This window comes from Rattus norvegicus, chromosome 1 (assembly GCF_036323735.1).
Source record: "Rattus norvegicus strain BN/NHsdMcwi chromosome 1, GRCr8, whole genome shotgun sequence".
Lineage (NCBI taxonomy): Eukaryota > Metazoa > Chordata > Mammalia > Rodentia > Muridae > Rattus > Rattus norvegicus.
This window is the reverse complement of record NC_086019.1, coordinates 103193901-103210853: the sequence shown is the minus strand read 5'-3', so window position 1 is coordinate 103210853 and position 16953 is coordinate 103193901. Positions and strand designations below refer to the sequence as shown.

The window sequence follows — 16953 nt, the reverse complement described above, 5'->3', positions numbered from 1 at the left end:
GAGGGGCTGGGGCGTGGCTCAGTGGTAGAGCCCCTGCCTGGAAACCCCCAGTGAGGGGCTGGGGGAGTGACTCAGTGGTAGAGCCTCTGCCTAGAATCCCCCAGTGAGGGGCTGGGGGCGTGGCTCAGTGGTAGAGCCCCTGCCTGGAATCCCCCAGTGAGGGGCTGGGGCGTGACTCAGTGGTAGAGTCCCTGCCTAGAATCCCCCAGTGAGGGGCTGGGGGCGTGGCTCAGTGGTGGAGCCCCTGCCTAGAATCCCCCAGTGAGGGGCTGGGGGCGTGGCTCAGTGGTGGAGTGCTTCCCCAGCATATAGAACACTCCAGGTTCCATCCTTAGTACTACAAAAATAGATACAATTAACTATTTTATTACTATTTGTTTGTTTGAGACAGGGTCTCTCTGTGTAGCCTTGTCTGTCCTGGAACTCCATCTCTTATAGAGATCCACCTCCTTTTGCCTCCCAAGTGCTGGGATTAAAGGCATGTGCCACCACTGCCCAGATGTTTTATATTTTTTAAGCCTCTAAACAGCAGTTCTGAACCTGTGAGTCATGGTCCCTCTGGGCAGTCACATATCAAATATTCTGCAAAGATATTATTATGATTCATAACTGTAACAAAGTTATAGCAATGGAATAATTTTATGGTTGGGGGTCACCACGACATGAGGAACTGTATTAAAGAGTGACAGCACTAGGAAGGTTGAGAACCACTGCTCTAAAGTATGAGTGTTACACAGCAGTGAAAATTAATCCTCTCTTCAACAAGTGAACTGAGTCCTTGATTGTGAGGAGTGACCCATCTCTGCAGGAAAAGCGAGAGAGCCACCTGCATGGCTGCCAGGGTCACTTTTAGGCAACTGAGACACGGGACGACATCCCCTCCAAGGAATCTCCCTCTCGGAACCCTTAGGACAAGCTTCCCTTTTTTTGTTGGGGAAACTGGTTGCTATGCCAACTCACTTATGATCTCGAGCCAGCCAGTTGCTGTTTGGGTCCCGTTGCTGGTGTCCACTTGGACAGTGTAGTTGCCTGTGTCATTTAACGCCGACATCCTCACCACCAGGCTACCTGTACGGGTCACGTTCTCACGCCCACTGTACAAGGGCCCAGGGTGTCGGGTATTGGGAGGTTTATAGCTGAAAATCATGTTGCCTGTACTGTTGTCCATGCCCCGATACCAACTGTACTCCAGGACGTCTTCTGGGACATTTTCTAGGGTCAGGATGGTCCGGAAATTCTCCACTCCCATGAGTGAGTCTGGGCTGATGAAGATCTGACCAGAGGCCTGGCAGATGCCACAGGTCAGCAAACTGGCTGAGGAAACCAAAGAGAGAGAGTTGTGGGTGATGATGGGGGGAGGGGGGTGTAAGAGAGAGGAGGAAAGTGGGGGATGAGATTCAGGTCATTACTTTTACAACTCTATAACTGTCAGAATTTGAATCTTCAATGTCTCCCACAGGCCCAGATTCTGAACGCTTGGTCCCCTGCTGGTGGCACTATTTTGGGAGGCTGTGGTCTTTTGGGGACAAGGTCTTAGTGGTGGGAGTAGGTCACTAAAGGTAAGTCTGCAGAGCTCATACCCAACCTCTGGCTCCTGCCCTTCTCTGTGCTCCTCGTATGTGCTATGGTGTGAACGCCTCCACCACACCCTACTGCTGCCATGAGCTGAACTGTTGTTTTACCATGGCTTCCTCAATCCGCTAGACCGAAACACAAGCCTGCAAATCTTCCCTCTCCTGTTTCTGTCAGGAACTGTCACTGACTCCAAAGCAACTCCGACTATCAATGAAGAATTCCCAGTATAGCTGGGTCTAGAGTTGGCTAAGAGAACTCACGACTCTGGTAGAGGACCTGGCTTTGGCTCCTCCCAGCACCCAGAGTGGGTGGCTTACAACTACTGTAACTCCAGCTCCACGGTCTCTGATGCCCTTTTCTGGCCTCCATGGGTACATGCTTACATGTGGTGAACACACTCAAGCACACACATGCGTACACGTAGAATAAAATACCTCGTTAAGAGTTTCCGGTTGAGGACTGACCCCTCCCCTCCCTCATTCCCTCAGTCCTTGTCTTATACACTCTCTCCTTTTCCTTTTGGCCCCACCCACTTCCCTTTGCTACTCGCTCCCCCAATCCATTTTTCACACGACAGACATGTGTATCTCAATAAAACACAGGATGTGACCCTGCTCTCCTCTGTTCTGTCACATTCTGTGCATGCTGGTCCACATCTCCATACACAGATCTCCACTCCACTTTTGCAGCCTCCCTGAGAACTCACTTCTTCATCCTTAGCTCTGATGTCCCCTGACCAACCTGGGCTATGTGTCTCTTCTGGGCTTCCGGGCATCCTGAGATCCCCTAACCCTAACCTTAGACTACTTAGATTTTTAGTTTGAGAGCAGATCTGTGAGGTCCAGGTAGGCAGGGCTTTGCTGTGCCAGTCAGCACTGGTATATGGCTCTCTCGACCATCTGGGGAATAAATGCAGGTCAGTCTCTCTGAGACAGTCTGACACAATTTTGATTACAGATCTGAATTCACTGAGGTGGGTGTGGGTAAGGTAGGACACAAGTTGGTATCCCCTACTCTGTAACACCTGAGGTTTGACTATGGGGGCGGTAAAGGTACCTGAGACCCCACTCCTACTGCAGGGTGAACACTGACATCTTTAAGGCCAGTATCTATGTCTGCTAGCACATCATAGTAGCTGTGTCAGGGAGTGTAAAGGGTCCTGGAGAAGAAGGGAGTTAAAAAGGGACCCAGGCTGGCAGGAAGAGAATCCAGATAGATAAGGGGAAGCCCAAGGAACACGGGGTGATTGCAGGGAGGCGGCAGGGGTCCAAGTTCATCAGTTTACACAGCAGGTAGATATGACTGAATTCCCATTCTCTCTCTCTCTCTCTCTCTCTCTCTCTCTCTCTCTCTCTCTCTCTCTCTTTCTCTCTCTCTGTGTATTCCTGCTGTGGTTGTGTGTATGCATATGACTGAGTCTGTGTGTCTCATCTGGCTGTGCCGCTGTGGGTGTGAGATACACCCAAATGTATGTACTTACAAAAACCCTGGTGAGAGTCCTGTCTCCAACTCTTGAGTTATGCCTCAATAGATCTGTTTCCTCCTCTTTCTAAGCGTCCCTCCCCTCAGCCTCAGAAAGCAGATTCTTTCCCCTCTTACCCAAAAGGGTGAGCCACCTCCAGGGGTTACAGCTAGGCCTGGAAAAGTCCATGAGCTTCTTGGGTTCTCCAGAGCTTGGCAGGTTCTTTGATGCCCCAGCCCTTGCCTGGCCTTCCCCTTTCAATGTGGCTCCTCCTAGAAAGGACTCTGCCCGGCAGTGAGGGTGGACCAATGGGCAGCATTTCTTATCTTTATGGCTCTATGTTGTCCTCCAGCATTTGCTTATCTTACTTCTATACCTATTAGTATTTTTATGATTATGACGCAACGCCAGCTCTTCTTGGTAGTTTTTATAAACTGAGAGATACAGAAAAGCAGTTACGAAGACAAAAGCATTATGTGTCTGTTGGTGGTTTATTTTTTGCTCCAGTACTGGGGATTGAACATAGGACTTTGCATGCTAGGCAAATGCTCTACCACTGAGCTATATTCCCAACCATAAAAAGCATTTGTGTGTGTGTGTATGTGTGTGTGTGTGTGTGTGTGTGTGTGCACGCGCGCGCACGCGTGCTGGAGTTAAGAGACAGTATTGCTCTTGCAATGGACCCTAGAGGTTTTGGTTTCCAGAACTTATGTCAGGCTACTTTTGTACTCCAGCACGTGGGGGTCTAATGCCCTCTTCTGGACTACATAGAGGCACACATGTATATTATCCACTGTCAACAACCCCCCACACACACACACACATTATTGACAATAAAAATAAATCTTAAAAATCACCCATTAAAAAAATAATGCACCACGGCTGGAGAGTGAAATCTTATGGGGGGGATGGCAGACAGTGTTCTCTCTCTGTATATGGTGGGGTTGAGTCCTAGGTGATTTTGCCAGTTTCCCAGGCTCCTCTACCCTGTTACTCTGAGATGCTCCTGTCTCCTACCTCTCGAATCAAGATGGCAGCTGATGCTTTGCCAATGTGTCTGTGCATCAGAGAGCAGGAAGCGGGAAGTCTCAGGAAGAATCCCTTGAGTGAAGGACACTTTCTGAGAATGGCTCGCAACACTTCTGCCTGTATCTCACAGAGGCACCCTTAACTGGAGGGAAAACTTATGGATGTGAACTTATCTGTGGATGTCCATCTGTATGAGATCCTTACTACTGAGGAAAGGGGAAAAAAACAGCAAATTCTTACTTGTACTTGTACTTGTTTTTGTTTTTCTGATGCCCTCTAGACAAGTGCTCTACTGCTGAGCCACATGCAAAGCCTGTGGAGACAGGATTGTATACTGTAGCCTAGGCTACCCTCGGGCTTGTGGACCCTCATTTCTAGCTCCTGAGTGCTGGAATCATGGCTGTGTCACTATGCCTGACTATCTCTATAGTTTCCTATAAAAACAGCAAAAACACCATAATCCTTCCCAGGGCGAATGTCTTCCATTCAAACACTGACATCTGAAAAGACTCTCATGGTCACATCCAGACATATTTCATCAGCTACCTGGGCATCCGAACACAGTCCCACTGGCACACAGAGTTAACTGTTGCCCTCAGGTGTCCAAACTAGCGGAGTCAACTTCTTCTTACCCAGCATCATCAAACCCGAGGGCGGATGTTCTCACACTGTGGTGAGTGAGCGAGTGTAGCCAGCACACTGCCCCTGTGGTGTGCAGAGCCTGAAGACTCCTCCTCTTGGCTCACACGATAGCACCTTCTCAATGGAATCTTCTGTAAGAGCACTAATTCCACTCACTAGGATTCTACCTTCTGGAGGTTCTTGCCTCTTAGTAACATCACCCTGGAAGTCAGGAATCCAACATGTTTTAGGGACACTCAAATATTCAGGTCATTTAAAAAAAGCCTAGTGTGGTGACACATACTATAATGAGAATTCTGGAATTTGTCTGGTTTCTTTAAAAATCAGAAATATGTTTTTGTTTTAATCCCAGGTGTGGGATAAGGGGCTGTTCCAGGATATTTGATCATACTGTGAACTCCAAGATCCCGTTATTACTGAAAACACCTATTTCTAGTCGTGGTGTGGTTCAACCCTTAGCACATACCTTTAATTCCTCTGCCTGGAACAGACTCACCCTTAGTACACACTTTTAATCCCAAACAATGAAGGTTAAGTTAGTTTGTAGAAGGAAGCACCCATGTTTGAAAGTGATGTCTACTTGAGTGGTAGAGAAAGTGATGAATTAGAGAAAGATCTGACAGAATGAGTCAGAGATAGGATATGTCCAACTCTTACAAGAAGAAACAGGAAGGAGAGGCTACTTAAGAGAGCTTGGGCAGAAGGGAGAAAGGAGGCAGTTTTACCAGAACAGTTATAGAGAGGTTGCAGAGAAAGAGCAAGCTAGGTAACAGTGAAACAGAATGAGAAAGAACCAGAAGATTAGAACATATTGACAAGGTTAGTTATGTGGCCAAGCAGGGCAATTCAGTCAGATACTGAGAGATGTCAGGTTGAATCAGCCAGCTTGGAGAGGAGTTTCAATCAGCCAACAGTGTTCAGAAAAAACAAGGAAGAGTGAGCTTATTCAGCAGTAAGCCTCAGAGGTTGAAAGCATTCAGGGCCTTGATAGATTGTCCAAAGGCTAGAAGCTTCAAGGACTAGAACTAGATTAGCAGACCATGGCAGTAAGCCTTGGAGATGACAATTACTTCAGAAGAATAAAAGTTACTTTTATATGGGGATACTTCAGACTGTCCACAACGGTTGACTATGCCTTGTGCTCTAGCAGAGGTGTGATTTCTCCAGCTGCAGATAGTTGCTGCAACTGTGTGACATTCAGAATTCTGGGGACTTTTTTGGGTATATACAAATGCTAGGGCCCTGAGAATTGGGAGGCCATTGTTAGGTTGTTGGTTGGTTGGTGGTGGCAGTCATTGTTGTTGGTCTCAGTTTGTTAAGTAATCATGCACAAAAAAGAAAAAGAAGAAGTGGAGGAAGGGAAGGAAGAGGACGAAGAGGAAAGAGGAGGAGGAGAAGGAAGAGGAAGAGGAGAAGAAATTATAAATAGATATCCTGAGAGTGAAGATCAAATTTGGCCCAAAGAACTTGACACCCTTAAGCAGCAGGAAGTAGTCTAATGATAACATCCCCCCCCCCTTTTTTTTTGGTTCTTTTTTTCGGAGCTGGGGACCGAACCCAGGGCCTTGTGCTTCCTAGGTAAGCGCTCTACCACTGAGCTAAATCCCCAGCCCCAACATCCCCCTTTTAAACCCTGACTTTATTCAGGGATCTCTTTCTGTTCCTCTCTATCCTATTTTCCTATTTTGTCTCTTATCTAATGTTAGAGGGTTGAGAGTGTAGAAAAAGAGTGCCGAGGGTGGAAGAAAGAACCCACAAAGTAGCCAAAGACAGCTACACCATGCTTTTAATCCCAGCATTTAGGAGGCAGAGGCAGTTGGATCTCTGTGAGTTAGAGGCCAGCCTGGTCTACATAGTGAGTTCCAGGACAGCCAGGGACACACAGAAAGGTCCTGCCTCAAAAAACAAGCAAAAAAAAAAAAAAAAAAAACAAATTAAGACTGTAGTGGTCATTGATGGGTGCAGTTATGTCCCCCATCATAGGTGGAGTCTATAACAAGAACAGGTGAGAGATAGAGGATGGAAAAAGAGAGAAGATCTCTAAGCCAATTAAGGACATTCTCAAATGAGCAGTACCACAGAAGATAGGAGAATGTAGTAGGACTGAGAAAATATCTCCTCCTATTACCCTTCATCTGCAGTTGGCCGCCTCCTTACTGACCTGAACCTGAAGGAAGAGAACTGCCATCCACATCAGAACCACATACCCAGAACTTTTCCATCTTGCCTTTGAGAGGAGAAACTGTGTATAGTCTGCTCAGTATGCTTAAAGGAAACTGACAAGACATTACTACAGGCCTAATGTATGACAATTTTCCTGGGGCAACATAAACAAATGCCTATTTGTCCAATAGGAAACTGATAGCAGGGCAAAGTAACGATACACCAAAGTCCAAGATGGTGAACCAATGAGTTTATTAGGGGTATTGGCCAAAGACAACTATATGACTGTAAGCCAATTCCAGCATGGGTATTGGTTCACAAAAGCTGGACCTCTGTCACTTACTGTATGACATATACATAACTCAACAGATTGGACAATGTCTCTCCCAAGCAGCTTGGTTATTCTGTCTCCTCAGCAGTGCTTACCACTTATATAAGCTTGGGAAGGAAGGTGCATCATGCATCTGGTCAGTTTCAGGTATTTCCTGAGACTTACGAGTTGTTTACTTCCAAGTCTTGATGAGACTCCCTTTAAAATTTCCCAAGTCTTAAGGAGCTTTGCTCCAGGATGAAATGTTGAGTCAAGCTGAGTATAGAGCAAATCACTACACAATATAGCCCTTCTAGCCCATCCATTCTCTGGCATTTGTCTGGCTCTCCTAACATGGACAGAACCTCAAAAACATGAATGGAGTTTGCTGCATTTGCCATCAGCCCCAGCTCAGAGTAAGTGCTGGTTTAGTGAACATCTGCCTTCAACATTTTACCCAAGATCACTATTCTTTTATGCTTCTAAATAGCCAATGAACTTTCATCCTTGCAGATATGATAACATTTGGGGTCTACTGCAGCACCTTCCAAGCTTCTGACTGTTGATACAAGTTGAAGCTTAATAAGTCTTGACTGTGATGATGCCATGGGTGTTTAGAATGTTATGCAGTATCCCTGACCTCTATCCAATAAATGAAAGGAGCTCAAATCCCCCACAAGGCTTAATAAATTAAATGTCCCCACATATTATCAGATGTCCACAAGAGAGGAAATTATAACCAGTAGAGAAGTAGAGTTTGAGATGCCTAGTAGGAAAGAGCTACTTTCTGATCCATCATCAGAGAAATCAACAATCCTTCATCCTAGCAATAACATTCCCAGAACATGGTGTCCAAATTCCCAAGCCTGGGGAAACCTCAGAGACTCCTGAAGGGACACTCAAGGCAGGCTGAACTTCTTTAAAAACTATCAACAGCTTGTATATCAGGAAGAATGTCTGTTTCAGATCCCATTATTCTGAGAAGTATGAGGTGGAAGCAGGGCATGTTCTCTTCTCCTTCCCCAAGAGGGTCTCTAACATCTCATTGGCCTCTGGCTTGAGGTGTCTTTCTGTTCTCTGCAGATGATGTTGCCACCTCTGGGCCTGAGGTTTGCTTTCTGTGAACAAGGACTCTGGCCATCTCATAGCATCTCCAGCCCCATAGTGTCTGTTCCCTTTGGTGATCTCTCATAGAAGCCCAGCACTCACACACTTCCCACCACAATGCTGATGGCACTGCTCCAGGCAGGTGTGTAGGCTTGGAAACAGGGGTTATAAGGTCTGAGTCAAGCTGAGTCTTATCTCCTCACATGGGTCTTGACATGGAATTTATGATGCCCCATCAAAATATCAGAAATAGCAACCATTCAGTACCCTTGAGTCCCAGTGGTCACCCTAATATGTCTCTACCTTAAACTGTGTCTCTGGCAAATGATTCATACAAGGATTAATATTGATATGACTTCAGTGGCCACAATCACACTGACCCAGCACAAATTCCACCTTTACTCTATGGATATCTGAGTTTCAAAAGAGATAATGGTCTTTCAGGAAGAAAAAAGACATTTCAAATGAAATTACTGTAGCAGTCCCCATGTGCATGTAGCAGGTATGTCCCAAGCTCTGGGAGGTTACAGGATCTGCACTGTAAGAGTAGTATTGGACCATGTCTTGAGATTGGCTAAGGATAAAACAGCAGGAATTTACTGTACCTGGTTCCACTTTTGATTCTGCATGTCTTCCTCATGTATATTCCACATCCACATTCCAGGAACCCTGGAGCCTGGCTGTGCCTTATATATTTTATGTCCCGGTCTATTAACTGGGGACACCTATTGTCTACCTATTGTCAACTGTCCCCACAACTCCAAGATTACAACCAATCTCACCTTTCAAGAAACATTCCATGGAGTCAGTAGAACTGAAGGAAATCATCTAGATAAATATGTCTCTTTCATTTCTAGGCCACAGTTAGGGACCTGTGGTCACTGTCTGAGGCCTGGCTGGCTGGGGAAAATGCCAGGACATGCCTGAGGGCTTGAAGCTATCTGAGAGACACGGCTCGCCCATATCATAAATGTTTCCAGTAGCTGTCACAGGAAAGGGTCGGGGCAGATGGCTAGGTCCTGCTTCCCAGGTCCTGTCTTTTCTTCCTTGTGTGAGCATACAGTCCCTAGAACATGGAGGAGGTAAGGGTCAGGAACCCAGTGTTGGGTCTCCAGATCCTATGCTAAGGGACACAACAGATAAGTTGAGGCCTGCTCTCATCAAATTAGTGAGATTGAAGGCTGTACAGAGAGACACATTGAGGATAGATTATGCAGGAGACTACTGAGAATGGAAACCACTTAGGTTCCCTAGTACTCAGTGGTGGGGAAAGAACATGCAGAACACATTTAAGTGGTGTGGGATTTCCATGCTGGATTCTTTAGCTGTGAGAACAACATCTAGTCTTAGAATCAAATGCTAAGCTTGACACACCCTTGTCTATAAATGCTGCTCTAGTACTACAAGTCAAGTCTGATCCAAACATAAGCCCCACTCTACAGACTACAACAGAGGCTTGGAAATATAGAGTTGATCCTTTGTCATCAGGGAAATGCAAATCAAAACAACCTTGAGATTCCACCTCACACCAGTCAGAATGGCTAAGATCAGAAACTCAGGTGACAGCAGGTGCCCGTAAGGATGTAGAGAAAAAGGAACACTCCTCCATTGTTGGTGGGACTGTAAGCTAGTACAATCACTCTGGAAATCAGACTGACACTTCCTCAGAAAATTGGACATAGTACTAGAAGACCCAGCTATAGCACTCCTGGGCATATACCCAAAAGATGCTTCCCATGTAGACATTTATTTGCATGAGACAGCATGTAACAAGGACACATGCTGCTTTATGTTCATAGCAGCCTTATTTATAATAGCCAGAAGCTGGAAAGAACCCAGATGTCCGTCAACAGAGGAATGGATACAGAAAAGAATGCACATGGTATGCACTCACTGATTAAGTGGATATTAGCCCCAAAACTCAGAATACCCAAGATACAATTCACAGACTACATGAAGCTCAAGAAGGAAGGCAAGAGTGTGAATGCTTTAGTCCTTAGAAGGGGGAACAAAATACTCACAGGAGGAAATATGGAGACAAAGTATGGAACAGAGACTGAAGAAAAGGCCATCCAGAGACAGCCCTACCTGGGGATCCATCCCATATAGAGTCACCAAACCCATACACTATTGGGGATGCCAAGAAGTGCATGCTGACAGGAGCCTGATATAGCTGTCTCCTGAGAGGCTCTGCGAGAACCTGACAAATACAGAGGTGGATGCTTGCAGCCAACTATTGGACTGAGAATGGGGTCCCCAATGGACGAGTTAGAGAAAGGACTGAAGGAGCTGAAGGGGTTTGTGACCCCATGGGAAGAACAACAGTATCAACTAACCAGACTCCACCTGAGCTCCCAGGGACTAAACCACCAACTAAAGAGTACACAGGGATGGACCTATGGCTCTAGTCTCATATGTAGCAGAGGACGGCCTTGTTGGGCATCAATGGGAGGAGAGGCCCTTGGTCCTGTGAAGGCTTAATGCCCCAGTGTAGGAAAATGCCAGGGTGGGGAGGCGGGAGGGAGTGGGTGGGTGGGGGAGCAACCTCAAAGCAGGAGGATGGGAGATGTGATAGGGGGCTGCTGGAGGGGAAACGGGGAAAGGGGATAACATTTGAAATGTAAATAAAATAATATCCAATAAAAGAAAAGAAAAAAAGTAAAAAGAAAAAAAAAAAAAGAAATGTTGCGTTGTTCCCTGGAACAGGACAGCTCATGTCTAGTATTACTGGCAGGCTTGGAGAGGGGCTGGGCTACAGAAGATGCTAGACATTTATTTGCATGAGACAGCTAGACATTTGCATGAGATAGCTACTTCAAGCTAGACATTTGAATGAGATAGCTACTTCCTTCACACAGAGGTAGCATGGCTTTGAGTGGCTTTGGACCTGCCTCCCTTCTGTGGTATCTCTGGAAAGGTAAACAGAAAAGCCTGCGTGTGAAGGACTAGACAGGGCTCTGTAGTGCTAGGCGTAAGTGAGAGAGCTGCACTGGGAAGGACCTTGTGCCCTAAGAATGGAATATCATTCCTGGGGATACAGTCTGAGGGCAATTCCTTTAGCAAAACTATTACTCCAGCCAGACTCATCTCTCTGTTTCACACCTCTTAAACACAAGACATGCCAACGCTGAGAGAAGAGCTGTGTTTGTTGGTCCAGGTTTCTTGTTCAGGAATTCCAAAGGAGGGTACCTACTCCAACCTCAGCCAAGATCAACCCAGCGGACATCAGTGAAGAGGTCCATCCCAAATGTCCCGATGTCTTACCCAGCATTTTAGTAAGACTGGGTCAATGGGCCCAGGTACTGCCCCTGGTATGAGCTGCTTGCTGTCTATTGCAATATGAGCTGTTGTTGAAGGCCTTACTAAAAAAAAGATACAAATCGGTACATAAGTTCTCTCACAGATATAAAACCAGTCAGGATTTATCACTTAAGGGTCTCCCAGTCACAGCAGTGAAGAGTTATCTGCCATGTAAATTCTCTGGCACGTGGTTCTTGACTTCTGGTTAAAGGCCTTCCATAGTCAGTGAGCACAAAAGCTTTCTCTCATGTGTGAATTCAGTGGCCCATGCACAGCCACTGTATTTCAAGGCATCTCTCCTATAGGAAATCTCTGATGGAAGATCTTTCCAAATTGAAAATGCAGTCTCTTCATGGAACGGATTTGATGACACCGCTTTAGTTGGGATCCATTGCTAAATGACAGGCCATAGCTGCTGTGACAGTAATGCTTCTCCTCATACTTGTTACGCATGATGGAGCAGCTCCCCACAGTAATGGCGATCACAAGGCTTCTTCCCCGGTGTGTTTGCTGATGAGATGGCGATGCTGACTTGCAGAGGAGGAGCCTTCCTCGTTTGTGACAAACGTTCTCTCCCTAGTGTGTTAAGTGACATCTTGGCAAAGATGGCCTGCTACTGAGAGCCTCCCCACATTCAGGACACACATATGGCCCCTCACCTGTGTGAACTTGCTGATGATCTTGGAGTTGGCTCTCAGAAGTCCAAGCTTTCCCACAGTCACTGCATTTATAAGACTTCTCACCAGTGTGAATTCTCCAACGCATGACTTCTGACGAAAGGCTTCCCCATACTTGTTACGTATGTTTTTCTCCAGTATGAATCTTCTGGTGTAGATTGAGAATTTCCGGCAGAAGGTCTTCCCACAACAGACCATATGTAAAGTCTCTCGCCTGTGTGAACGTGACGATGCCCCCTCTGGCAGGATGTTTTACTGAACGGTTTTCCACAGTTCTGACAGCTGCAAGGCTTCTCCCCAATATGAGTTTGATGATAGGATGTCAGCTCTGATGCTGGAGAAAGGAATTCCCACATTTGTGACATACGAAAGGGCTATCCCTAATGTGAGTCATCTATGTGTTTGGAAACCTAACCTGGCACCAAAGGCCTTCCCATGTTCTGTGCACACACAGGGCTTCTCTTCTGTGTGAATTCTTTCAAGGACTTGGAGTTGGAGCTTAGCACAGAAGGCTTTCCCACAGTTACTACATGTGTAGGGTTTCTTCCGCCCTGTGTGAATTCTCTGGTGTGTGCTGAGGACTGACTTCTGGTTGAAGGCCTTCCCAACTTCAAAACACACATAAGATCTCTCACCAGTATCAATTCAGTTACGTATCTTCAGATGGGCTCTATTGCCAAAGGATTTGTGAATAACCTCCCACAGGCTGGACGTGCATGAAGCTTCTCTCTTATGTGAGTTCCTTGATTAGATATCAACTCAGATTTCTTGAGGAAGGCTATCTCACATTTGTGGCAGACCAAGGGTTTCCCTTAATATGTGTTATCTGGTACTGAGGAAAGGCTGGCCTGCCACTGAACATCTTTTCACATTAGTGAAACCACTCAAGTGTTTTCTCCTGAGTCTGACTTCCATGTTGCTTAAGTGGTAGTTCATGGCTAACTTTTTCAAACTGATTATATTTGTATGATATCTCCTTGTGAGCAATGTTACACCTAGCATTCCAAGAGCCTCCTGTGAAGAGTAGATCAATGCAACAGTGCCATTAAGCTGTTGGGTTGATGCTGCTTTGATTCTGACCATTTGCTTCTAGGTTAGGGTAAAAACCTTTTACAAATGAACATTTGGAAGTCCTTCTTATGTAGAAATACATCTGTGTGTCACAGCAATGGTTTTCCCAGACTCTCTATATTCACAGAGACGGCCCGTGTTCAGCATTTTCTTATTGAGGGATGTATCAAGACTCAAGGGTGGGATCTGATTTTGCTGATCTCTCTTTGTAGAGAGAGTATTTTGTATATTGTATGGACGCATCACCTGTCAAATTAAAAAGCCTATGGCTTAGGCAGGAAATAGAGGTGGGACATCTAGGAGAGAGAAAGGATTCTGGGAGAGAGCCAGGAGGGAGATTTACTGGGAAGATGTATCCATGATACCTGAGCACAGGTAACCAGCCACATGGTAGAATGTAGACTAGAATAAGTGGTATATTTTAAGTTATATCTAGCCAGAGAAGAGCCTATCTATATGGCCAAGGTTCTGTAAATATATTTTGAGTATGAGTCTTATTTCTGGGACCATGGGGCCAGGAGGAAGAACTAAGGACTTTGCCAGAACTCTTGTAAAACAGAACACCGTGAACCACCTTTTGTGACTTCAGATGTTGTACCACTTTCAACTAAAACTTCCTCAGACACTTCCTACGTTGGGGTGTCAAACCCAGATTCCCCTTCTAGGAAGAGAAAGAAATGAAGGAATAGGCACCATAACAGGATGGAGAAGGAATCACAGAGAGTTGATTTTGGCTGAATAGACACCTGAGTCAGGTACTAATGATGCTGATTATGGGAATAGTGAGTAGAGCATCCTGCAGCCTGTATGGTATGTCAGACACTCATCTTTATAGCACTCAGCAAGTGCCAGGCACCTATGCCATCGACATAGTAGGTATGGCAACTGTACCCACGCTCGCTGTTTTAGAAAATAACAAACGGAAAAACAGACTGCTCGAGGGAGCGGCCAAAATTACCTTGCTCCTCTGCATGGAAGATTAGGTTTGCCAAGGCAATCAGGTCAACTTTTATATAGGATACTCGGCTTCTTGGATGAGGTAGGGAAGGCAAGGTAGGAAAAAGACAAGTCTTTCATGGGGTACTCTGGGAACAGCACCTCGGGTGCAGTAGGGAATCAGAGTGGAGTATTTCATCGGCTGTGGAGAAATGCATAGCGATGTCCCTCTATCAAATTCATGTGCTATGGTTCTTGTTGCAGTTTTTCCTTCTTTAAGTTTCACCTGTGGATTGGGGTTTGAACCCACAGCCATTCTCATGCAAGAACCGCTCTGTCCTTGAGCTAGAACCCAGACCCTTACATTTTCATTATTTTATTTGTTTGTATTTGTAGATTACATCTCATGCATCCTAGGTTAGTTTTAAGTTAGCTGTGTGGCTGAGGGTAAACTCCAGCTTCTGAGCCTCCTGCCTCCACTCCTAAGTGGTGTGATTCCAGAAGGTTGCCACCGTGCCCTCGCGTGACAGGAACTTTACACTTACACTGGCTTGGTTTATGCTCTTGAGCTTACGTTATGTATCTCCAGACTTACGCTTAGAGTGTGCCTAACTCTTCATGTTGTAGAGAACACATAAGTGCCCAAAGGTTTTAATTCACTACTGGAAAGGTCTAGTGTAACCTGCTGGAAACCATGCTGGAAGGCTTCTCTATGATTCTCCAACATCTCTTACTCAGGCGGAAAGACCCATGGCCTCTCAACAGCCCGCTCACATCCTCTACCCGCTCACTAAAGCCTTACTAAACCTGCTTTGTTCCAGGGCAACACTGCTTCCTGGACCCCAACCGAGTGTCAACAAAACAACATGCAGTATCAGCCGCCATCTGCGGCAGGACCACTGTGTCTAACTTCTAAAGGCGGTTACTCTCCAGGCCCTCAGGGCTTGTATTTCGGGCAGCCCTCACTAAACAGAACAACGGCGCCAAGACTAACGTGATGCTCTTCCCACCTCACACCACCATTAGTGGTATTAGAATTTCTGCCTTTGAGTTTCCATGAACGAATATGGAAAATCTCCTAAAACAGGTGAGAAAATTATCTTCTGCCCATCTTTAGAAATCCTCTCTCTCCCAACCACCCTCCCATCCATCCATCCATCCATCCACAAATAGTGCCCTCAGGCTTATCATCAATGTGGTAAGAGTTAAGGTTCAGTGAGACTCTGACTCAGGAAGTAAGGACGAGGGGCTGGCTCAGCAGGTAAAGGTATTGGCTGCCAAGCCTGAGTTTGATTCCCAGGACCCAAATGGCGGAAGGAGAGCCAGCTTCTGTAAGTTGCCTTCTGAATTCCACACATGAACCTTTGGCACTCTTACAGACACACCCACGCCCACACACTTTAAATATGGTAACACATGCAGTGTCGGAAGTACCAGGATTGCAGAAAGGAACACAGGAGTCATCACAGCACAATTATGACGTTCAGTGTGACTGGATCATTTGAAGCAATTCCCGAAGGAACAGACAGCTCAAGAACACCGCATCCTGGAGCGGACGTCTCTGGGCAGAGTCCAGGCGCCACCACTCCTCCTGGATGAAGTTCACAGTCACATCATCAAATGACACTCATCTCTGAAACATGAATGCTGGGGTTGAAGATTGCAGGGCTGGGCTGGTACACTCATCAGGACGCCTCACTGGGCTTATTATAAACACCCATTTCGCGTTCCAGTCTACGGATAAAAGCTGACTTTAAAAATGTCTCGCTACTATATATTTAAGTTGTTTTCTTTATCAAGGATACCAGACATGATTCTGTCCTACCTGAAAGAGTTGGTGGTAAGATCTACACTACAGAAGGACAGCCTGGAAGGCAGTTACAAACAGCAGCACCTTTTCTTTTCGTTAAAAGAGGGGGGAGGGTAGCTATTACCTGTACTGATGAAACCATTCTGGGGTCTTCATAAAGGAGGGCTGAATTGATAAGACCTGAACCCAGTGATCAATTTTTAATCACAGCAGAGAGATGACCCAACATGGTGCACACCTGACAGAATACAACATGCCACCCACACTGTCAAGTGCTCTTGCTAATTAATTCAAATCTCACCAAGCCTCTGGACCAACGCTCTCCAGTGAAAACATAATGAACACCTATAAGTCAACGGCTCTCAGCCTACCCAATGCTGCGCCCCTTTCATACAGTTCCTCATGTTGTGGTGACCCCCCCCAATCATCAAATTATTCCATTGCTGCTTCATAACTGTAATTTTATTACTGTTAGGAAACATCACGTGATTATTCGATGTGCAGGATATCTGGTATGTGATCCCCCCCCTCCCTGAGGGTTGTGACCCACAGGTTGAGAACCAATGCTCTAAGTCCTCTCACAATCTCTGGTAGTCATATTCAAAAGAAACAGATGGAATCAATTTAATACTATAGCTTACTAAACATTTCCAAAGTATTACTTCGAGATACTAAGCTTTCAGGGCTGGAGAGATGGCTCAGCAGTTAAGAGAACTTACTCTCCCAGTGGACGTGGGTTTGAGTCCCAGCACTCACATAGTGGCTCACAACCATCTGTACTCTAGCTCCAGGGGAACAGATAACCTCTTCTATGCCCCACAGGTACCAGGCACACATGCAGTGCACAGACATACCTGCAGGCGAAACTATA

At 46.0% G+C, this 16953-nt stretch overlaps 2 protein-coding genes and 1 long non-coding RNA gene across 5 annotated transcripts in view; 1 reads left to right on the top strand and 2 right to left on the bottom strand.

Annotated features, from left to right (window-relative positions):
* The window catches only part of Ceacam18 (CEA cell adhesion molecule 18), a 14611-nt gene extending 11350 nt beyond the window's left edge, over positions 1–3261 (bottom strand). Inside the window, exons 1-2 of the mRNA NM_001402042.1 lie at positions 3175–3261; positions 961–1314 (exon numbers count right to left, since the gene is read on the bottom strand). Coding sequence (NP_001388971.1) covers positions 961–1314; positions 3175–3226 — 406 coding nt within the window. The 5' untranslated portion in view covers positions 3227–3261. The remainder of the gene's footprint in view (positions 1–960; positions 1315–3174) is intronic.
* Positions 1–16953, bottom strand: part of Zfp819 (zinc finger protein 819) — a 58634-nt gene that overhangs the window by 11350 nt on the left and 30331 nt on the right. The window contains exons 2-3 of one of the 2 annotated variants that reach the window (XM_063261753.1): positions 4699–4909; positions 961–1314 (exon numbers count right to left, since the gene is read on the bottom strand). In XM_063261753.1, the coding sequence (XP_063117823.1) occupies positions 961–1314; positions 4699–4708 (364 nt within the window). In that variant the 5' untranslated portion in view covers positions 4709–4909. Of the gene's footprint in view, positions 1–960; positions 1315–4698; positions 4910–16953 lie in introns of those variants that run through there. The other variant, XR_010052073.1, reaches the window with a different exon arrangement.
* LOC120099801 (uncharacterized) lies at positions 236–16953 on the top strand. Of its 2 annotated transcripts, XR_005499034.2 has the most exons (4): positions 236–1070; positions 1217–1301; positions 1460–1559; positions 15094–16953. It is a non-coding gene; the product is annotated as an uncharacterized LOC120099801 (long non-coding RNA). The 2 variants fall into 2 exon arrangements; XR_010060013.1 differs by lacking the exon at positions 236–1070 and having other exon boundaries at positions 1165–1301.